The sequence below is a fragment of the Oncorhynchus masou genome, chromosome 2, assembly GCF_036934945.1.
Source record: "Oncorhynchus masou masou isolate Uvic2021 chromosome 2, UVic_Omas_1.1, whole genome shotgun sequence".
Lineage (NCBI taxonomy): Eukaryota > Metazoa > Chordata > Actinopteri > Salmoniformes > Salmonidae > Oncorhynchus > Oncorhynchus masou.
Genome location: NC_088213.1, coordinates 6449979 through 6472326, shown reverse-complemented (window position 1 = coordinate 6472326; position 22348 = coordinate 6449979). Strand labels below are relative to the sequence as shown.

General features: G+C 48.9%; 1 protein-coding gene across 1 annotated transcript in view; it reads right to left on the bottom strand.

Annotated features, from left to right (window-relative positions):
* Positions 1 to 21308: 21308 nt before the first annotated feature.
* LOC135554633 (pyruvate dehydrogenase phosphatase regulatory subunit, mitochondrial-like) overlaps positions 21309 to 22348 on the bottom strand; it is a 61582-nt gene continuing 60542 nt past the window's right edge. Inside the window, exon 18 of the mRNA XM_064987043.1 lies at positions 21309 to 22091. Coding sequence (XP_064843115.1) covers positions 21824 to 22091 — 268 coding nt within the window. The 3' untranslated portion in view covers positions 21309 to 21823. The remainder of the gene's footprint in view (positions 22092 to 22348) is intronic.

The window sequence follows — 22348 nt, the reverse complement described above, 5'->3', positions numbered from 1 at the left end:
TCTCCTGTATTGTGTTAGTTACCTGTATCTCTCTCCCCTCCTCAGAGCAGGTGAGTCTCCTGTATTGTGTTAGTTACCTGTATCTCTCTCCCCTCCTCAGAGCAGGTGAGTCTCCTGTATTGTGTTAGTTACCTGTATCTCTCTCCCCTCCTCAGAGCAGGTGAGTCTCCTGTATTGTGTTAGTTACCTGTATCTCTCTCCCTCCTCAGAGCAGGTGAGTCTCCTGTATTGTGTTAGTTACCTGTATCTCTCTCCCCTCCTCAGAGCAGGTGAGTCTCCTGTATTGTGTTAGTTACCTGTATCTCTCTCCCTCCTCAGAGCAGGTGAGTCTCCTGTATTGTGTTAGTTACCTGTATCTCTCTCCCCTCCTCAGAGCAGGTGAGTCTCCTGTATTGTGTTAGTTACCTGTATCTCTCTCCCCTCCTCAGAGCAGGTGAGTCTCCTGTATTGTGTTAGTTACCTGTATCTCTCTCCCCTCCTCAGAGCAGGTGAGTCTCCTGTATTGTGTTGTTACCTGTATCTCTCTCCCCTCCTCAGAGCAGGTGAGTCTCCTGTATTGTGTTAGTTACCTGTATCTCTCTCCCCTCCTCAGAGCAGGTGAGTCTCCTGTATTGTGTTAGTTACCTGTATCTCTCTCCCCTCCTCAGAGCAGGTGAGTCTCCTGTATTGTGTTAGTTACCTGTATCTCTCCCCTCCTCAGAGCAGGTGAGTCTCCTGTATTGTGTTAGTTACCTGTATCTCTCTCCCCTCCTCAGAGCAGGTGAGTCTCCTGTATTGTGTTAGTTACCTGTATCTCTCTCCCCTCCTCAGAGCAGGTGAGTCTCCTGTATTGTGTGTTAGTTACCTGTATCTCTCTCCCCTCCTCAGAGCAGGTGAGTCTCCTGTATTGTGTTAGTTACCTGTATCTCTCTCCCCTCCTCAGAGCAGGTGAGTCTCCTGTATTGTGTTAGTTACCTGTATCTCTCTATACTCAGAGCAGGTGAGTCTCCTGTATTGTGTTAGTTACCTGTATCTCTCCCCTCCTCAGAGCAGGTGAGTCTCCTGTATTGTGTTAGTTACCTGTATCTCTCTCCCCTCCTCAGAGCAGGTGAGTCTCCTGTATTGTGTTAGTTACCTGTATCTCTCTCCCCTCCTCAGAGCAGGTGAGTCTCCTGTATTGTGTTAGTTACCTGTATCTCTCCCCTCCTCAGAGCAGGTGAGTCTCCTGTATTGTGTTAGTTACCTGTATCCTCCCCTCCTCAGAGCAGGTGAGTCTCCTGTATTGTGTTAGTTACCTGTATCTCTCTCTCAGAGCAGGTGAGTCTCCTCCTCAGAGCAGGTGAGTCTCCTGTATTGTGTTAGTTACCTGTATCTCTCTCCCCTCCTCAGAGCAGGTGAGTCTCCTGTATTGTGTTAGTTACCTGTATCTCTCTCCCCTCCTCAGAGCAGGTGAGTCTCCTGTATTGTGTTAGTTACCTGTATCTCTCTCCCCTCCTCAGAGCAGGTGAGTCTCCTGTATTGTGTTAGTTACCTGTATCTCTCTCCCCTCCTCAGAGCAGGTGAGTCTCCTGTATTGTGTTAGTTACCTGTATCTCTCCCCTCCTCAGAGCAGGTGAGTCTCCTGTATTGTGTTAGTTACCTGTATCTCTCCCCTCCTCAGAGCAGGTGAGTCTCCTGTATTGTGTTAGTTACCTGTATCTCTCTCCCCTCCTCAGAGCAGGTGAGTCTCCTGTATTGTGTTAGTTACCTGTATCTCTCTCCCTCCTCAGAGCAGGTGAGTCTCCTGTATTGTGTTAGTTACCTGTATCTCTCTCCCCTCCTCAGAGCAGGTGAGTCTCCTGTATTGTGTTAGTTACCTGTATCTCTCCCTCCTCAGAGCAGGTGAGTCTCCTGTATTGTGTTAGGTTACCTGTATCTCTCTCCCTCCTCAGAGCAGGTGAGTCTCCTGTATTGTGTTAGTTACCTGTATCTCTCTCCCCTCCTCAGAGAGTCTCCTGTATTGTGTTGAGTCTCCTGTATTGTGTTAGTTACCTGTATCTCTCTCCCTCCTCAGAGCAGGTGAGTCTCCTGTATTGTGTTAGTTACCTGTATCTCTCCCCTCCTCAGAGCAGGTGAGTCTCCTGTATTGTGTTAGTTACCTGTATCTCTCTCCCCTCCTCAGAGCAGGTGAGTCTCCTGTATTGTGTTGTTACCTGTTACAGAGCAGGTGAGTCTCCTGTATTGTGTTAGTTACCTGTATCCTCCTCAGAGCAGGTGAGTCTCCTGTATTGTGTTAGTTACCTGTATCTCTCTCCCTCCTCAGAGCAGGTGAGTCTCCTGTATTGTGTTAGTTACCTGTATCTCTCTCCCCTCCTCAGAGCAGGTGAGTCTCCTGTATTGTGTTAGTTACCTGTATCTCTCTCCCTCCTCAGAGCAGGTGAGTCTCCTGTATTGTGTTAGTTACCTGTATCTCTCTCCCCTCCTCAGAGCAGGTGAGTCTCCTGTATTGTGTTAGTTACCTGTATCTCTCTCCCCTCCTCAGAGCAGGTGAGTCTCCTGTATTGTGTTAGTTACCTGTATCTCTCTCCCTCCTCAGAGCAGGTGAGTCTCCTGTATTGTGTTAGTTACCTGTATCTCTCTCCCCTCCTCAGAGCAGGTGAGTCTCCTGTATTGTGTTAGTTACCTGTATCTCTCTCCCCTCCTCAGAGCAGGTGAGTCTCCTGTATGTGTGTTAGTTACCTGTATCTCTCTCCCCTCCTCAGAGCAGGTGAGTCTCCTGTATTGTGTTAGTTACCTGTATCTCTCTCCCCTCCTCAGAGCAGGTGAGTCTCCTGTATTGTGTTAGTTACCTGTATCTCTCTCCCCTCCTCAGAGCAGGTGAGTCTCCTGTATTGTGTTAGTTACCTGTATCTCTCTCCCCTCCTCAGAGCAGGTGAGTCTCCTGTATTGTGTGTTAGTTACCTCAGAGCAGGTGAGTCTCTGTATTGTGTTAGTTCTCCCCTCCTCAGAGCAGGTGAGTCTCCTGTATTGTGTTAGTTACCTGTATCTCTCTCCCCTCCTCAGAGCAGGTGAGTCTCCTGTATTGTGTGTTAGTTACCTGTATCTCTCTCCCCTCCTCAGAGCAGGTGAGTCTCCTGTATTGTGTTAGTTACCTGTATCTCTCTCCCTCCTCAGAGCAGGTGAGTCTCCTGTATTGTGTTAGTTACCTGTATCTCTCTCCCCTCCTCAGAGCAGGTGAGTCTCCTGTATTGTGTTAGTTACCTGTATCTCTCTCTCCCCTCCTCAGAGCAGGTGAGTCTCCTGTATTGTGTTAGTTACCTGTATCTCTCTCCCCTCCTCAGAGCAGGTGAGTCTCCTGTATTGTGTTAGTTACCTGTATCTCTCCCTCCTCAGAGCAGGTGAGTCTCCTGTATTGTGTTAGTTACCTGTATCTCTCCCCTCCTCAGAGCAGGTGAGTCTCCTGTATTGTGTTAGTTACCTGTATCTCTCCCTCCTCAGAGCAGGTGAGTCTCCTGTATTGTGTTAGTTACCTGTATCTCTCTCCCTCCTCAGAGCAGGTGAGTCTCCTGTATTGTGTTAGTTACCTGTATCTCTCTCCCCTCCTCAGAGCAGGTGAGTCTCCCTGTATTGTGTTAGTTACCTGTATCTCTCTCCCCTCCTCAGAGCAGGTGAGTCTCCTGTATTGTGTTAGTTACCTGTATCTCTCTCCCCTCCTCAGAGCAGGTGAGTCTCCTGTATTGTGTTAGTTACCTGTATCTCTCTCTCCCCTCCTCAGAGCAGGTGAGTCTCCTGTATTGTGTTAGTTACCTGTATCTCTCCCCTCCTCAGAGCAGGTGAGTCTCCTGTATTGTGTTAGTTACCTGTATCTCTCCCCTCCTCAGAGCAGGTGAGTCTCCTGTATTGTGTTAGTTACCTGTATCTCTCTCCCTCCTCAGAGCAGGTGAGTCTCCTGTATTGTGTTAGTTACCTGTATCTCTCTCCCTCCTCAGAGCAGGTGAGTCTCCTGTATTGTGTTAGTTACCTGTATCTCTCTCCCCTCCTCAGAGCAGGTGAGTCTCCTGTATTGTGTTAGTTACCTGTATCTCTCTCCCCTCCTCAGAGCAGGTGAGTCTCCTGTATTGTGTTAGTTACCTGTATCTCTCTCCCCTCCTCAGAGCAGGTGAGTCTCCTGTATGTGTGTTAGTTACCTGTATCTCTCCCTCCTCAGAGCAGGTGAGGTAGTTACCTGTATCTCTCCCTCCTCAGAGCAGGTGAGTCTCCTGTATTGTGTTAGTTACCTGTATCTCTCTCCCCTCCTCAGAGCAGGTGAGTCTCCTGTATTGTGTTAGTTACCTGTATCTCTCTCCCCTCCTCAGAGCAGGTGAGTCTCCTGTATTGTGTTAGTTACCTGTATCTCTCCCCTCCTCAGAGCAGGTGAGTCTCCTGTATTGTGTTAGTTACCTGTATCTCTCTCCCCTCCTCAGAGCAGGTGAGTCTCCTGTATTGTGTTAGTTACCTGTATCTCTCTCCCCTCCTCAGAGCAGGTGAGTCTCCTGTATTGTGTTAGTTACCTGTATCTCTCTCCCCTCCTCAGAGCAGGTGAGTCTCCTGTATTGTGTTAGTTACCTGTATCTCTCTCCCCTCCTCAGAGCAGGTGAGTCTCCTGTATTGTGTTAGTTACCTGTATCTCTCTCCCCTCCTCAGAGCAGGTGAGTCTCCTGTATTGTGTTAGTTACCTGTATCTCTCTCCCCTCCTCAGAGCAGGTGAGTCTCCTGTATTGTGTTAGTTACCTGTATCTCTCCCCTCCTCAGAGCAGGTGAGTCTCCTGTATTGTGTTAGTTACCTGTATCTCTCTCCCTCCTCAGAGCAGGTGAGTCTCCTGTATTGTGTTAGTTACCTGTATCTCTCTCCCTCCTCAGAGCAGGTGAGTCTCCTGTATTGTGTTAGTTACCTGTATCTCTCTCCCCTCCTCAGAGCAGGTGAGTCTCCTGTATTGTGTTAGTTACCTGTATCTCTCTCCTCCTCAGAGCAGGTGAGTCTCCTGTATTGTGTTAGTTACCTGTATCTCTCCCTCCTCAGAGCAGGTGAGTCTCCTGTATTGTGTTAGTTACCTGTATCTCTCTCCCTCCTCAGAGCAGGTGAGTCTCCTGTATTGTGTTAGTTACCTGTATCTCTCTCCCCTCCTCAGAGCAGGTGAGTCTCCTGTATTGTGTTAGTTACCTGTATCTCTCTCCCCTCCTCAGAGCAGGTGAGTCTCCTGTATTGTGTTAGTTACCTGTATCTCTCTCCCTCCTCAGAGCAGGTGAGTCTCCTGTATTGTGTTAGTTACCTGTATCTCTCTCCCCCTCCTCAGAGCAGGTGAGTCTCCTGTATTGTGTTAGTTACCTGTATCTCTCTCCCCTCCTCAGAGCAGGTGAGTCTCCTGTATTGTGTTAGTTACCTGTATCTCTCTCCCCTCCTCAGAGCAGGTGAGTCTCCTGTATTGTGTTGTTACCTGTTAGTCTCCTGTATTGTGTTAGTTACCTGTATCTCTCCCTCCTCAGAGCAGGTGAGTCTCCTGTATTGTGTTAGTTACCTGTATCTCTCTCCCTCCTCAGAGCAGGTGAGTCTCCTGTATTGTGTTAGTTACCTGTATCTCTCTCCCCTCCTCAGAGCAGGTGAGTCTCCTGTATTGTGTTAGTTACCTGTATCTCTCTCCCCTCCTCAGAGCAGGTGAGTCTCCTGTATTGTGTTAGTTACCTGTATCTCTCTCCCCTCCTCAGAGCAGGTGAGTCTCCTGTATTGTGTTAGTTACCTGTATCTCTCTCCCCTCCTCAGAGCAGGTGAGTCTCCTGTATGTGTGTTAGTTACCTGTATCTCTCTCCCTCCTCAGAGCAGGTGAGTCTCCTGTATTGTGTTAGTTACCTGTATCTCTCTCCCTCCTCAGAGCAGGTGAGTCTCCTGTATTGTGTTAGTTACCTGTATCTCTCTCCCTCCTCAGAGCAGGTGAGTCTCCTGTATTTGTGTTAGTTACCTGTATCTCTCTCCCCTCCTCAGAGCAGGTGAGTCTCCTGTATTGTGTTAGTTACCTGTATCTCTCTCCCCCTCCTCAGAGCAGGTGAGTCTCCTGTATTGTGTTAGTTACCTGTATCTCTCTCCCTCCTCAGAGCAGGTGAGTCTCCTGTATTGTGTTAGTTACCTGTATCTCTCTCCCCTCCTCAGAGCAGGTGAGTCTCCTGTATTGTGTTAGTTACCTGTATCTCTCTCCCTCCTCAGAGCAGGTGAGTCTCCTGTATTGTGTTAGTTACCTGTATCTCTCTCCCTCCTCAGAGCAGGTGAGTCTCCTGTATTGTGTTAGTTACCTGTATCTCTCCCTCCTCAGAGCAGGTGAGTCTCCTGTATTGTGTTAGTTACCTGTATCTCTCTCCCCTCCTCAGAGCAGGTGAGTCTCCTGTATTGTGTTAGTTACCTGTATCTCTCTCCCCTCCTCAGAGCAGGTGAGTCTCCTGTATTGTGTTAGTTACCTGTATCTCTCCCCTCCTCAGAGCAGGTGAGTCTCCTGTATTGTGTTAGTTACCTGTATCTCTCTCCCCTCCTCAGAGCAGGTGAGTCTCCTGTATTGTGTGTTAGTTACCTGTATCTCTCTCCCCTCCTCAGAGCAGGTGAGTCTCCTGTATTGTGTTAGTTACCTGTATCTCTCTCCCCTCCTCAGAGCAGGTGAGTCTCCTGTAATGTGTGTTAGTTACCTGTATCTCTCTCCCCTCCTCAGAGCAGGTGAGTATCTCTCCCCTCCTCAGAGCTCCTGTATTGTGTGTTAGTTACCTGTATCTCTCTCCCTCCTCAGAGCAGGTGAGTCTCCTGTATTGTGTTAGTTACCTGTATCTCTCTCCCTCCTCAGAGCAGGTGAGTCTCCTGTATTGTGTTAGTTACCTGTATCTCTCCCCTCCTCAGAGCAGGTGAGTCTCCTGTATTGTGTTAGTTACCTGTATCTCTCCCCTCCTCAGAGCAGGTGAGTCTCCTGTATTGTGTTAGTTACCTGTATCTCTCTCCCCTCCTCAGAGCAGGTGAGTCTCCTGTATTGTGTTAGTTACCTGTATCTCTCTCCCCTCCTCAGAGCAGGTGAGTCTCCTGTATTGTGTTAGTTACCTGTATCTCTCTCCCTCCTCAGAGCAGGTGAGTCTCCTGTATTGTGTTAGTTACCTGTATCTCTCTGTATTGTGTGTTAGTTACCTCTCTCCTCAGAGCAGGTGAGTCTCCTGTATTGTGTTAGTTACCTGTATCTCTCTCCCCTCCTCAGAGCAGGTGAGTCTCCTGTATTGTGTTAGTTACCTGTATCTCTCTCCCCTCCTCAGAGCAGGTGAGTCTCCTGTATTGTGTTAGTTACCTGTATCTCTCCCTCCTCAGAGCAGGTGAGTCTCCTGTATTGTGTTAGTTACCTGTATCTCTCTCCCCTCCTCAGAGCAGGTGAGTCTCCTGTATTGTGTTAGTTACCTGTATCTCTCTCCCTCCTCAGAGCAGGTGAGTCTCCTGTATTGTGTTAGTTACCTGTATCTCTCTCCCTCCTCAGAGCAGGTGAGTCTCCTGTATTGTGTTAGTTACCTGTATCTCTCTCCCTCCTCAGAGCAGGTGAGTCTCCTGTATTGTGTTAGTTACCTGTATCTCTCTCCCCTCCTCAGAGCAGGTGAGTCTCCTGTATTGTGTTAGTTACCTGTATCTCTCTCCCCTCCTCAGAGCAGGTGAGTCTCCTGTATTGTGTTAGTTACCTGTATCTCTCTACCCCTCCTCAGAGCAGGTGAGTCTCCTGTATTGTGTTAGTTACCTGTATCTCTCTCCCCTCCTCAGAGCAGGTGAGTCTCCTGTATTGTGTTAGTTACCTGTATCTCTCCCTCCTCAGAGCAGGTGAGTCTCCTGTATTGTGTTAGTTACCTGTATCTCTCTCCCTCCTCAGAGCAGGTGAGTCTCCTGTATTGTGTTAGTTACCTGTATCTCTCTCCCCCTCCTCAGAGCAGGTGAGTCTCCTGTATTGTGTTAGTTACCTGTATCTCTCTCCCTCCTCAGAGCAGGTGAGTCTCCTGTATTGTGTTAGTTACCTGTATCTCTCTCCCTCCTCAGAGCAGGTGAGTCTCCTGTATTGTGTTAGTTACCTGTATCTCTCTCCCCTCCTCAGAGCTGTATTGTGTGTTAGTCTCCTCAGAGCAGGTGAGTCTCCTGTATTGTGTTAGTTACCTGTATCTCTCTCCCTCCTCAGAGCAGGTGAGTCTCCTGTATTGTGTTAGTTACCTGTATCTCTCCCTCCTCAGAGCAGGTGAGTCTCCTGTATTGTGTTAGTTACCTGTATCTCTCTCCCCTCCTCAGAGCAGGTGAGTCTCCTGTATTGTGTTAGTTACCTGTATCTCTCTCCCCTCCTCAGAGCAGGTGAGTCTCCTGTATTGTGTTAGTTACCTGTATCTCTCTCCCCTCCTCAGAGCAGGTGAGTCTCCTGTATTGTGTTAGTTACCTGTATCTCTCTCCCCTCCTCAGAGCAGGTGAGTCTCCTGTATTGTGTTAGTTACCTGTATCTCTCTCCCCTCCTCAGAGCAGGTGAGTCTCCTGTATTGTGTTAGTTACCTGTATCTCTCTCCCTCCTCAGAGCAGGTGAGTCTCCTGTTTTTTGTGTTAGTTACCTGTATCTCTCTCCCCTCCTCAGAGCAGGTGAGTCTCCTGTATTGTGTTAGTTACCTGTATCTCTCTCCCCTCCTCAGAGCAGGTGAGTCTCCTGTATTGTGTTAGTTACCTGTATCTCTCTCCCCTCCTCAGAGCAGGTGAGTCTCCTGTATTGTGTTAGTTACCTGTATCTCTCCCTCCTCAGAGCAGGTGAGTCTCCTGTATTGTGTTAGTTACCTGTATCTCTCTCCCCCTCCTCAGAGCAGGTGAGTCTCCTGTATTGTGTGTTAGTTACCTGTATCTCTCTCCCCTCCTCAGAGCAGGTGAGTCTCCTCAGAGCAGGTGAGTCTCCTCTATTGTGTTAGTTACCTGTATCTCTCTCCCCTCCTCAGAGCAGGTGAGTCTCCTGTATTGTGTTAGTTACCTGTATCTCTCTCCCCTCCTCAGAGCAGGTGAGTCTCCTGTATTGTGTTAGTTACCTGTATCTCTCCCTCCTCAGAGCAGGTGAGTCTCCTGTATTGTGTTAGTTACCTGTATCTCTCTCCCCTCCTCAGAGCAGGTGAGTCTCCTGTATTGTGTTAGTTACCTGTATCTCTCTCCCTCCTCCTCAGAGCAGGTGAGTCTCCTGTTAGTTACCTCTCTCCCTCCTCAGAGCAGGTGAGTCTCCTGTAGTTTGTGTTAGTTACCTGTATCTCTCTCCCCTCCTCAGAGCAGGTGAGTCTCCTGTATTGTGTTAGTTACCTGTATCTCTCTCCCCTCCTCAGAGCAGGTGAGTCTCCTGTATTGTGTTAGTTACCTGTATCTCTCTCCCTCCTCAGAGCAGGTGAGTCTCCTGTATTGTGTTAGTTACCTGTATCTCTCCCCTCCTCAGAGCAGGTGAGTCTCCTGTATTGTGTTAGTTACCTGTATCTCTCCCCTCCTCAGAGCAGGTGAGTCTCCTGTATTGTGTTAGTTACCTGTATCTCTCTCCCCTCCTCAGAGCAGGTGAGTCTCCTGTATTGTGTTAGTTACCTGTATCTCTCTCCCCTCCTCACTCCTGTATTGTGTGTTAGTTACCTGTATCTCTCTCCCTCCTCAGAGCAGGTGAGTCTCCTGTATTGTGTTAGTTACCTGTATCTCTCTCCCTCCTCAGAGCAGGTGAGTCTCCTGTATGTGTGTTAGTTACCTGTATCTCTCTCTCCTCCTCAGAGCAGGTGAGTCTCCTGTATTGTGTTAGTTACCTGTATCTCTCTCCCTCCTCAGAGCAGGTGAGTCTCCTGTATTGTGTTAGTTACCTGTATCTCTCCCCTCCTCAGAGCAGGTGAGTCTCCTGTATTGTGTTAGTTACCTGTATCTCTCTCTCCCTCCTCAGAGCAGGTGAGTCTCCTGTATTGTGTTAGTTACCTGTATCTCTCTCCCCTCCTCAGAGCAGGTGAGTCTCCTGTATTGTGTTAGTTACCTGTATCTCTCTCCCCTCCTCAGAGCAGGTGAGTCTCCTGTATTGTGTTAGTTCTCTCTCCCCTCCTCAGAGCAGGTGAGTCTCCTGTATTGTGTTAGTTACCTGTATCTCTCTCCCTCCTCAGAGCAGGTGAGTCTCCTGTATTGTGTTAGTTACCTGTATCTCTCTCCCCTCCTCAGAGCAGGTGAGTCTCCTGTATTGTGTTAGTTACCTGTATCTCTCTCCCCTCCTCAGAGCAGGTGAGTCTCCTGTATTGTGTTAGTTACCTGTATCTCTCTCCCTCCTCAGAGCAGGTGAGTCTCCTGTATTGTGTGTTAGTATCTCTCTCCCCTCCTTACCTGTATTGTGTGTTAGTTACCTCTCTCCCCTCCTCAGAGCAGGTGAGTCTCCTGTATTGTGTGTTAGTTACCTGTATCTCTCCCTCCTCAGAGCAGGTGAGTCTCCTGTATTGTGTTAGTTACCTGTATCTCTCTCCCCTCCTCAGAGCAGGTGAGTCTCCTGTATTGTGTTAGTTACCTGTATCTCTCTCCCCTCCTCAGAGCAGGTGAGTCTCCTGTATTGTGTTAGTTACCTGTATCTCTCTCCCCTCCTCAGAGCAGGTGAGTCTCCTGTATTGTGTTAGTTACCTGTATCTCTCTCCCCTCCTCAGAGCAGGTGAGTCTCCTGTATTGTGTTAGTTACCTGTATCTCTCTCCCCTCCTCAGAGCAGGTGAGTCTCCTGTCATGTGTGTTAGTTACCTGTATCTCTCTCCCCTCCTCAGAGCAGGTGAGTCTCCTGTATTGTGTTAGTTACCTGTATCTCTCTCCCCTCCTCAGAGCAGGTGAGTCTCCTGTATTGTGTTAGTTACCTGTATCTCTCTCCTCCTCAGGTGAGTCTCCTGTATTGTGTTAGTTACCTGTATCTCTCCCCTCCTCAGAGCAGGTGAGTCTCCTGTATTGTGTTAGTTACCTGTATCTCTCTCCCCTCCTCAGAGCAGGTGAGTCTCCTGTATTGTGTTAGTTACCTGTATCTCTCCCCTCCTCAGAGCAGGTGAGTCTCCTGTATTGTGTTAGTTACCTGTATCTCTCTCCCTCCTCAGAGCAGGTGAGTCTCCTGTATTGTGTTAGTTACCTGTATCTCTCTCCCCTCCTCAGAGCAGGTGAGTCTCCTGTATTGTGTTAGTTACCTGTATCTCTCTCCCCTCCTCAGAGCAGGTGAGTCTCCTGTATTGTGTTAGTTACCTGTATCTCTCTCCCCTCCTCAGAGCAGGTGAGTCTCCTGTATTGTGTTAGTTACCTGTATCTCTCTCCCCTCCTCAGAGCAGGTGAGTCTCCTGTATTGTGTTAGTTACCTGTATCTCTCTCTCCTCAGAGCCTCCTCAGAGCAGGTGAGTCTCCTGTATTGTGTTAGTTACCTGTATCTCTCCCTCCTCAGAGCAGGTGAGTCTCCTGTATTGTGTTTTAGTTACCTGTATCTCTCTCCCCTCCTCAGAGCAGGTGAGTCTCCTGTATTGTGTTAGTTACCTGTATCTCTCTCCCCTCCTCAGAGCAGGTGAGTCTCCTGTATTGTGTTAGTTACCTGTATCTCTCTCCCCTCCTCAGAGCAGGTGAGTCTCCTGTATTGTGTTAGTTACCTGTATCTCTCCCCTCCTCAGAGCAGGTGAGTCTCCTGTATTGTGTTAGTTACCTGTATCTCTCTCCCTCCTCAGAGCAGGTGAGTCTCCTGTATTGTGTTAGTTACCTGTATCTCTCTCCCCTCCTCAGAGCAGGTGAGTCTCCTGTATTGTGTCAGTTACCTGTATCTCTCCCCTCCTCAGAGCAGGTGAGTCTCCTGTATTGTGTTAGTTACCTGTATCTCTCCCCTCCTCAGAGCAGGTGAGTCTCCTGTATTGTGTTAGTTACCTGTATCTCTCTACTCCTCAGAGCAGGTGAGTCTCCTGTATTGTGTTAGTTACCTGTATCTCTCTCCCTCCTCAGAGCAGGTGAGTCTCCTGTATTGTGTTAGTTACCTGTATCTCTCTCCTCAGAGCAGGTGAGTCTCCTGTATTGTGTTAGTTACCTGTATCTCTCTCCCCTCCTCAGAGCAGGTGAGTCTCCTGTATTGTGTTAGTTACCTGTATCTCTCTACTCCTCAGAGCAGGTGAGTCTCCTGTATTGTGTTAGTTACCTGTATCTCTCTACTCCTCAGAGCAGGTGAGTCTCCTGTATTGTGTTAGTTACCTGTATCTCTCTATACTCAGAGCAGGTGAGTCTCCTGTATTGTGTTAGTTACCTGTATCTCTCTCCCCTCCTCAGAGCAGGTGAGTCTCCTGTATTGTGTTAGTTACCTGTATCTCTCTCCCCTCCTCAGAGCAGGTGATGTATCTCTCTCCCTCCTCAGAGCAGGTGAGTCTCCTGTATTGTGTTAGTTACCTGTATCTCTCTATACTCAGAGCAGGTGAGTCTCCTGTATTGTGTTAGTTACCTGTATCTCTCCCCTCCTCAGAGCAGGTGAGTCTCCTGTATTGTGTTAGTTACCTGTATCTCTCTCCCCTCCTCAGAGCAGGTGAGTCTCCTGTATTGTGTTAGTTACCTGTATCTCTCTCTACTCAGAGCAGGTGAGTCTCCTGTATTGTGTTAGTTACCTGTATCTCTCTCCCCTCCTCAGAGCAGGTGAGTCTCCTGTATTGTGTTAGTTACCTGTATCTCTCTACTCCTCAGAGCAGGTGAGTCTCCTGTATTGTGTTAGTTACCTGTATCTCTCTCCCCTCCTCAGAGCAGGTGAGTCTCCTGTATTGTGTTAGTTACCTGTATCTCTCTACTCCTCAGAGCAGGTGAGTCTCCTGTATTGTGTTAGTTACCTGTATCTCTCTACTCCTCAGAGCAGGTGAGTCTCCTGTATTGTGTTAGTTACCTGTATCTCTCTATACTCAGAGCAGGTGAGTCTCCTGTATTGTGTTAGTTACCTGTATCTCTCTCCCCTCCTCAGAGCAGGTGAGTCTCCTGTATTGTGTTAGTTACCTGTATCTCTCTCCCCTCCTCAGAGCAGGTGAGTCTCCTGTATTGTGTGTTAGTTACCTGTATCTCTCTCCCCTCCTCAGAGCAGGTGAGTCTCCTGTATTGTGTTAGTTACCTGTATCTCTCTCCCCTACTCAGAGCAGGTGAGTCTCCTGTATTGTGTTAGTTACCTGTATCTCTCTCCCCTCCTCAGAGCAGGTGAGTCTCCTGTATTGTGTTAGTTACCTGTATCTCTCTCCCCTCCTCAGAGCAGGTGAGCCTCCTGTATTGTGTGTTAGTTACCTGTATCTCTCTCCCCTCCTCAGAGCAGGTGAGCCTCCTGTATTGTGTGTTAGTTACCTGTATCTCTCTCCCCTCCTCAGAGCAGGTGAGTCTCCTGTATTGTGTTAGTTACCTGTATCTCTCTCCCCTCCTCAGAGCAGGTGAGTCTCCTGTATTGTGTGTTAGTTACCTGTATCTCTCTCCCCTCCTCGGAGCAGGTGAGTCTCCTGTATTGTGTTAGTTACCTGTATCTCTCTCCCCTCCTCAGAGCAGGTGAGTCTCCTGTATTGTGTGTTAGTTACCTGTATCTCTCTCCCCTCCTCAGAGCAGGTGAGTCTCCTGTATTGTGTTAGTTACCTGTATCTCTCTCTACTCAGAGCAGGTGAGTCTCCTGTATTGTGTTAGTTACCTGTATCTCTCTCCCCTCCTCAGAGCAGGTGAGTCTCCTGTATTGTGTTAGTTACCTGTATCTCTCTATACTCAGAGCAGGTGAGTCTCCTGTATTGTGTTAGTTACCTGTATCTTCTCAGAGCAGGTGAGTCTCCTGTATTGTGTTAGTTACCTGTATCTCTCTCCCCTCCTCAGAGCAGGTGAGTCTCCTGTATTGTGTGTTAGTTACCTGTATCTCTCTCCCCTCCTCAGAGCAGGTGAGTCTCCTGTATTGTGTGTTAGTTACCTGTATCTCTCTCCCCTCCTCAGAGCAGGTGAGTCTCCTGTATTGTGTTAGTTACCTGTATCTCTCTCCCCTCCTCAGAGCAGGTGAGTCTCCTGTATTGTGTTAGTTACCTGTATCTCTCTCCCCTCCTCAGAGCAGGTGAGTCTCCTGTATTGTGTTAGTTACCTGTATCTCTCTCCCCTCCTCAGAGCAGGTGAGTCTCCTGTATTGTGTTAGTTACCTGTATCTCTCCCTCCTCAGAGCAGGTGAGTCTCCTGTATTGTGTTAGTTACCTGTATCTCTCTCCCCTACTCAGAGCAGGTGAGTCTCCTGTATTGTGTTAGTTACCTGTATCTCTCTCCCCTCCTCAGAGCAGGTGAGTCTCCTGTATTGTGTTAGTTACCTGTATCTCTCTCCCCTCCTCAGAGCAGGTGAGTCTCCTGTATTGTGTGTCAGTTACCTGTATCTCTCTCCCCTCCTCAGAGCAGGTGAGTCTCCTGTATTGTGTGTTAGTTACCTGTATCTCTCTCCCCTCCTCAGAGCAGGTGAGTCTCCTGTATTGTGTGTTAGTTACCTGTATCTCTCTCCCTCCTCAGAGCAGGTGAGTCTCCTGTATTGTGTTAGTTACCTGTATCTCTCTCCCCTCCTCAGAGCAGGTGAGTCTCCTGTATTGTGTTAGTTACCTGTATCTCTCTCCCCTCCTCAGAGCAGGTGAGCCTCCTGTATTGTGTTAGTTACCTGTATCTCTCCCTCCTCAGAGCAGGTGAGTCTCCTGTATTGTGTGTTAGTTACCTGTATCTCTCTCCCCTCCTCAGAGCAGATGAGTCTCCTGTATTGTGTTAGTTACCTGTATCTCTCTCCCCTCCTCAGAGCAGGTGAGTCTCCTGTATTGTGTGTTAGTTACCTGTATCTCTCTCCCCTCCTCAGAGCAGGTGAGTCTCCTGTATTGTGTGTTAGTTACCTATATCTCTCCCCTCCTCAGAGCAGGTGAGTCTCCTGTATTGTGTTAGTTACCTGTATCTCTCTCCCCTCCTCAGAGCAGGTGAGTCTCCTGTATTGTGTGTTAGTTACCTGTATCTCTCCCTCCTCAGAGCAGGTGAGTCTCCTGTATTGTGTGTTAGTTACCTGTATCTCTCTCCCCTCCTCAGAGCAGGTGAGTCTCCTGTATTGTGTGTTAGTTACCTGTATCTCTCTCCCCTCCTCAGAGCAGGTGAGTCTCCTGTATTGTGTGTTAGTTACCTGTATCTCTCCCTCCTCAGAGCAGGTGAGTCTCCTGTATTGTGTGTTAGTTACCTGTATCTCTCTCCCCTCCTCAGAGCAGGTGAGTCTCCTGTATTGTGTGTTAGTTACCTATATCTCTCCCCTCCTCAGAGCAGGTGAGTCTCCTGTATTGTGTTAGTTACCTGTATCTCTCTCCCCTCCTCAGAGCAGGTGAGTCTCCTGTATTGTGTGTTAGTTACCTGTATCTCTCCCTCCTCAGAGCAGGTGAGTCTCCTGTATTGTGTGTTAGTTACCTGTATCTCTCTCCCCTCCTCAGAGCAGGTGAGCCTCCTGTATTGTGTGTTAGTTACCTGTACCTCTCTCCCCTCCTCAGAGCAGGTGAGTCTCCTGTATTGTGTTAGTTACCTGTATCTCTCTCCCCTCCTCAGAGCAGGTGAGTCTCCTGTATTGTGTGTTAGTTACCTGTATCTCTCTCCCCTCCTCAGAGCAGGTGAGTCTCCTGTATTGTGTTAGTTACCTGTATCTCTCTCCCCTCCTCAGAGCAGGTGAGTCTCCTGTATTGTGTTAGTTACCTGTATCTCTCTCCCCTCCTCAGAGCAGGTGAGTCTCCTGTATTGTGTTAGTTACCTGTATCTCTCTCCCCTCCTCAGAGCAGGTGAGTCTCCTGTATTGTGTTAGTTACCTGTCTCTCTCCCCTCCTCAGAGCAGGTGAGTCTCCTGTATTGTGTTAGTTACCTGTATCTCTCTCCCCTCCTCAGAGCAGGTGAGTCTCCTGTATTGTGTTAGTTACCTGTATCTCTCTCCCCTCCTCAGAGCAGGTGAGTCTCCTGTATTGTGTTAGTTACCTGTATCTCTCTCCCCTCCTCAGAGCAGGTGAGTCTCCTGTATTGTGTGTTAGTTACCTGTATCTCTCCCTCCTCAGAGCAGGTGAGTCTCCTGTATTGTGTGTTAGTTACCTGTATCTCTCCCTCCTCAGAGCAGGTGAGTCTCCTGTATTGTGTGTTAGTTACCTGTATCTCTCTCCCCTCCTCAGAGCAGGTGAGTCTCCTGTATTGTGTGTTAGTTACCTGTATCTCTCTCCCCTCCTCAGAGCAGGTGAGTCTCCTGTATTGTGTTAGTTACCTGTATCTCTCTATACTCAGCGCAGGTGAGTCTCCTGTATTGTGTTAGTTACCTGTATCTCTCCCCTCCTCAGAGCAGGTGAGTCTCCTGTATTGTGTGTTAGTTACCTGTATCTCTCTCCCCTCCTCAGAGCAGGTGAGTCTCCTGTATTGTGTTAGTTACCTGTATCTCTCTCCCCTCCTCAGAGCAGGTGAGTCTCCTGTATTGTGTTAGTTACCTGTATCTCTCCCCTCCTCAGAGCAGGTGAGTCTCCTGTATTGTGTTAGTTACCTGTATCTCTCTCCCCTCCTCAGAGCAGGTGAGTCTCCTGTATTGTGTTAGTTACCTGTATCTCTCTCCCCTCCTCAGAGCAGGTGAGTCTCCTGTATTGTGTGTTAGTTACCTGTATCTCTCTCCCCTCCTCAGAGCAGGTGAGTCTCCTGTATTGTGTTAGTTACCTGTATCTCTCCCTCCTCAGAGCAGGTGAGTCTCCTGTATTGTGTGTTAGTTACCTGTATCTCTCTCCCCTCCTCAGAGCAGGTGAGTCTCCTGTATTGTGTTAGTTACCTGTATCTCTCTCCCTCCTCAGAGCAGGTGAGTCTCCTGTATTGTGTTAGTTACCTGTATCTCTCTCCCCTCCTCAGAGCAGGTGAGTCTCCTGTATTGTGTTAGTTACCTGTATCTCTCTCCCCTCCTCAGAGCAGGTGAGTCTCCTGTATTGTGTTAGTTACCTGTATCTCTCTCCCCTCCTCAGAGCAGGTGAGTCTCCTGTATTGTGTTAGTTACCTGTATCTCTCTCCCCTCCTCAGAGCAGGTGAGTCTCCTGTATTGTGTGTTAGTTACCTGTATCTCTCTCCCCTCCTCAGAGCAGGTGAGTCTCCTGTATTGTGTTAGTTACCTGTATATCTCTCCCCTCCTCAGAGCAGGTGAGTCTCCTGTATTGTGTTAGTTACCTGTATCTCTCTCCCCTCCTCAGAGCAGGTGAGTCTCCTGTATTGTGTTAGTTACCTGTATCTCTCTCCCCTCCTCAGAGCAGGTGAGTCTCCTGTATTGTGTTAGTTACCTGTATCTCTCTCCCCTCCTCAGAGCAGGTGAGCCTCCTGTATTGTGTGTTAGTTACCTGTATCTCTCTCCCCTCCTCAGAGCAGGTGAGCCTCCTGTATTGTGTTAGTTACCTGTATCTCTCTCCCCTCCTCAGAGCAGGTGAGCCTCCTGTATTGTGTGTTAGTTACCTGTATCTCTCTCCCCTCCTCAGAGCAGGTGAGCCTCCTGTATTGTGTGTTAGTTACCTGTATCTCTCTCCCCTCCTCAGTGCAGGTGAGTCTCCTGTATTGTGTTAGTTACCTGTATCTCTCTCCCCTCCTCAGAGCAGGTGAGCCTCCTGTATTGTGTGTTAGTTACCTGTATCTCTCTCCCCTCCTCAGAGCAGGTGAGCCTCCTGTATTGTGTTAGTTACCTGTATCTCTCTCCCCTCCTCAGAGCAGGTGAGTCTCCTGTATTGTGTTAGTTACCTGTATCTCTCTCCCCTCCTCAGAGCAGGTGAGTCTCCTGTATTGTGTTAGTTACCTGTATCTCTCTCCCCTCCTCAGAGCAGGTGAGTCTCCTGTATTGTGTTAGTTACCTGTATCTCTCTCCCCTCCTCAGAGCAGGTGAGTCTCCTGTATTGTGTTAGTTACCTGTATCTCTCTCCCCTCCTCAGAGCAGGTGAGTCTCCTGTATTGTGTTAGTTACCTGTATCTCTCTCCCCTCCTCAGAGCAGGTGAGTCTCCTGTATTGTGTTAGTTACCTGTATCTCTCTCCCCTCCTCAGAGCAGGTGAGTCTCCTGTATTGTGTTAGTTACCTGTATCTCTCTCCCCTCCTCAGAGCAGGTGAGTCTCCTGTATTGTGTTAGTTACCTGTATCTCTCTCCCCTCCTCAGAGCAGGTGAGTCTCCTGTATTGTGTTAGTTACCTGTATCTCTCTACTCAGAGCAGGTGAGTCTCCTGTATTGTGTGTTAGTTACCTGTATCTCTCTCCCCTCCTCAGAGCAGGTGAGCCTCCTGTATTGTGTTAGTTACCTGTATCTCTCCCCTCCTCAGAGCAGGTGAGTCTCCTGTATTGTGTTAGTTACCTGTATCTCTCTCCCCTCCTCAGAGCAGGTGAGTCTCCTGTATTGTGTTAGTTACCTGTATCTCTCTCCCCTCCTCAGAGCAGGTGAGTCTCCTGTATTGTGTGTTAGTTACCTGTATCTCTCTCCCTCCTCAGAGCAGGTGAGTCTCCTGTATTGTGTGTTAGTTACCTGTATCTCTCTCCCCTCCTCAGAGCAGGTGAGTCTCCTGTATTGTGTGTTAGTTACCTGTATCTCTCTCCCCTCCTCAGAGCAGGTGAGTCTCATGTATTGTGTTAGTTACCTGTATCTCTCTCCCCTCCTCAGAGCAGGTGAGCCTCCTGTATTGTGTTAGTTACCTGTATCTCTCTCCCCTCCTCAGAGCAGGTGAGTCTCCTGTATTGTGTTAGTTACCTGTATCTCTCCCCTCCTCAGAGCAGGTGAGCCTCCTGTATTGTGTTAGTTACCTGTATCTCTCTCCCCTCCTCAGAGCAGGTGAGTCTCCTGTATTGTGTTAGTTACCTGTATCTCTCCCCTCCTCAGAGCAGGTGAGTCTCCTGTATTGTGTTAGTTACCTGTATCTCTCTCCCCTCCTCAGAGCAGGTGAGTCTCCTGTATTGTGTTAGTTACCTGTATCTCTCTCCCTCCTCAGAGCAGGTGAGTCTCCTGTATTGTGTTAGTTACCTGTATCTCTCTCCCCTCCTCAGAGCAGGTGAGTCTCCTGTATTGTGTTAGTTACCTGTATCTCTCTCCCCTCCTCAGAGCAGGTGAGTCTCCTGTATTGTGTTAGTTACCTGTATCTCTCTCCCCTCCTCAGAGCAGGTGAGCCTCCTGTATTGTGTTAGTTACCTGTATCTCTCTCTACTCAGAGCAGGTGAGTCTCCTGTATTGTGTTAGTTACCTGTATCTCTCTCCCCTCCTCAGAGCAGGTGAGCCTCCTGTATTGTGTGTTAGTTACCTGTATCTCTCTCCCCTCCTCAGAGCAGGTGAGTCTCCTGTATTGTGTTAGTTACCTGTATCTCTCTCCCCTCCTCAGAGCAGGTGAGTCTCCTGTATTGTGTTAGTTACCTGTATCTCTCTCCCCTCCTCAGAGCAGGTGAGTCTCCTGTATTGTGTTAGTTACCTGTATCTCTCTCTACTCAGAGCAGGTGAGTCTCCTGTATTGTGTTAGTTACCTGTATCTCTCTCCCCTCCTCAGAGCAGGTGAGTCTCCTGTATTGTGATCAAACAGACGTCTGACGTCAGGGAGCCCATCCTAATGAAATGTACTAGAACATGAACATGGACAACAAAGCATTGACACACTGACCGTAAAGAAACACCATTTCAGAATCAACACAACCAATGAGACGGGAAATAGATAGATGGGTTTTACAGTCTCTCTGACATCCTCTCTGACAGAACCATTTAAATATGACCCAGAAGGATAACGAGGGTATAAACCATTTAAATTAGACCCAGAAGGATAATGAGGGTATAAACCATTTAAATATGACCCAGAAGGATAACGAGGGTATAAACCATTTAAATAAGACCCAGAAGGATAACGAGGGTATAAACCATTTAAATATGACCCAGAAGGATAACGAGGGTATAAACCATTTAAATATGACCCAGAAGGATAACGAGGGTATAAACCATTTAAATAAGACCCAGAAGGATAACGAGGGTATAAACCATTTAAATATGACCCAGAAGGATAACGAGGGTATAAACCATTTAAATATGACCCAGAAGGATAACGAGGGTATAAACCGTTTAAATATGACCCAGAAGGATAACGAGGGTATAAACCATTTAAATAAGACCCAGAAGGATAACGAGGGTATAAACCATTTAAATATGACCCAGAAGGATAACGAGGGTATAAACCATTTAAATATGACCCAGAAGGATAACGAGGGTATAAACCATTTAAATATGACCCAGAAGGATAACGAGGGTATAAACCATTTAAATATGACCCAGAAGGATAACGAGGGACTAGGGGAAGGGCGCAGGGGGAAGGGGCGTGGGGGGGGGTAGGGTGCGGGGGAAAGGGCGCAGGGGGAAGAGGCGCAGGGGGGAAGGGGCGCAGGGGAGCAGGGGCGCGGGGGAAAGGGAGCAGGGGGGAGGGCGCGACCAAACAGATGTGGGACCATATCATAGCTGGATAGTTTTATTCTGTACAAAGTTTATCAGTCTGAAACACATGGTACAACTCATCAAATCTGTGCTACTTCAACATATTTACAACTTCACTCATATACAAAAATACATTTATTTTCAACATTTCTCCTTTCTTTACACAGACACACATCCAGAGGGAGATCGATAGGAAATCACCCACCAACCACGAGGCCTCCCATTGGACAGGGCAGCGGGTTTCCACCAGTAAGAGGGAATTTAACATGGATGTTCCCTTCTCCGTCACGCCAACCCCCTCAGATAACAAATACTGTCCTCCCCACCGTACTCACTCAGACCGCAGGACACGACTTTAAAAGGTTCAAATATACAGTTAATATATGGTAATCACGTGATATGTAGAGGGAGGGACAGACAACTCTGGACCTGGGGGGGCCAGTCCTGACAGACAGACAACTCTGGACCTGGGGGGGGGGCAGTCCTGACAGACAGACAACTCTGGACCTGGGGGGGCCAGTCCTGACAGACAGACAACTCTGGACCTGGGGGGGCCAGTCCTGACAGACAGACAACTCTGGACCTTGGGGGGGGGCCAGTCCTGACAGACAGACAACTCTGGACCTTGGGGGGGGCCAGTCCTGACAGACAGACAACTCTGGACCTTGGGGGGGGGCCAGTCCTGACAGACAGACAACTCTGGACCTGGGGGGGCCAGTCCTGACAGACAGACAACTCTGGACCTGGGGGGCCAGTCCTGACAGACAGACAACTCTGGACCTGGGGGGGGCCAGTCCTGACAGACAGACAACTCTGGACCTTGGGGGGGGGGCAGTCCTGACAGACAGACAACTCTGGACCTGGGGGGGCCAGTCCTGACAGACAACTCTGGACCTGGGGGGGCCAGTCCTGACAGACAGACAACTCTGGACCTGTGGGGGCCAGTCCTGACAGACAGACAACTCTGGACCTGGGGGGGGGGGGGGGGCAGTCCTGACAGACAGACAACTCTGGAGTTTTTGGTATCTTGTAGATATTGCACTATGAAAGAGAAGGGGAGAGAGGGATGGGGGGGCAGGGGATTGATTGTGCGTTAAACGGTACGTCCCTTCAGTGTGGGAGCGAGAGGCAGAAAACAGATCGGCACCAGAAGGATGGAGCGAGAGACAGAGAACAGATCGGCACCAGAAGGATGGAGCGAGAGACAGAGAACAGATCGGCACCAGAAGGGTGGAGCGAGAGGCAGAGAACAGATCGGCACCAGAAGGGTGGAGCGAGAGACAGAAAACAGATCGGCACCAGAAGGGTGGAGCGACAAAAAGGTTAAAGGGTCATGTCTGGAGAGTTCACCCTTCACTCAGACCCCTCTTCTTTGATCCTACATTCCTTCCTCCTCCTCCTCATTTGCCCTGAAAGTTACTGAGCTCCATCTCATCTTTGCGTCGTCTCTGCTGGGCGAACAGAGAGCTGAAGGGGTACAGCTTTGCCTTGGCTGGGTATCTCTGTCCTGCTATATCCACCTCGTAATCTCCCCTGTTGATGAAGTCTGGGGTCACCGCGGCAGGGGAGCCGTCCAGGGAGGGCGGAGAGACAAAGCCCAGACACACGTGTCTCTCCAGGGTGTAGGAGTAGGCAGAGGAGGTGGTGGTACCACACAGCTCCCCATTCCTGAAGAGACAGAGAGACGAGACAGACAGATGAGACAGAGAGAGAGACAGAGAGAGAGAGACAGACGAGATGAGACAGAGAGAGAGACAGAGAGAGAGACAGAGAGAGAGACAGAGAGAGAGAGAGAGAGACAGAGAGAGAGAGAAAGACAGAGAGAGACAGACGAGATGAGACAGAGACAGAGACAGAGAGAGAGAGACAGAGAGAGAGAGAGAGACAGACGAGATGAGACAGACAGAGACAGAGACAGAGAGAGA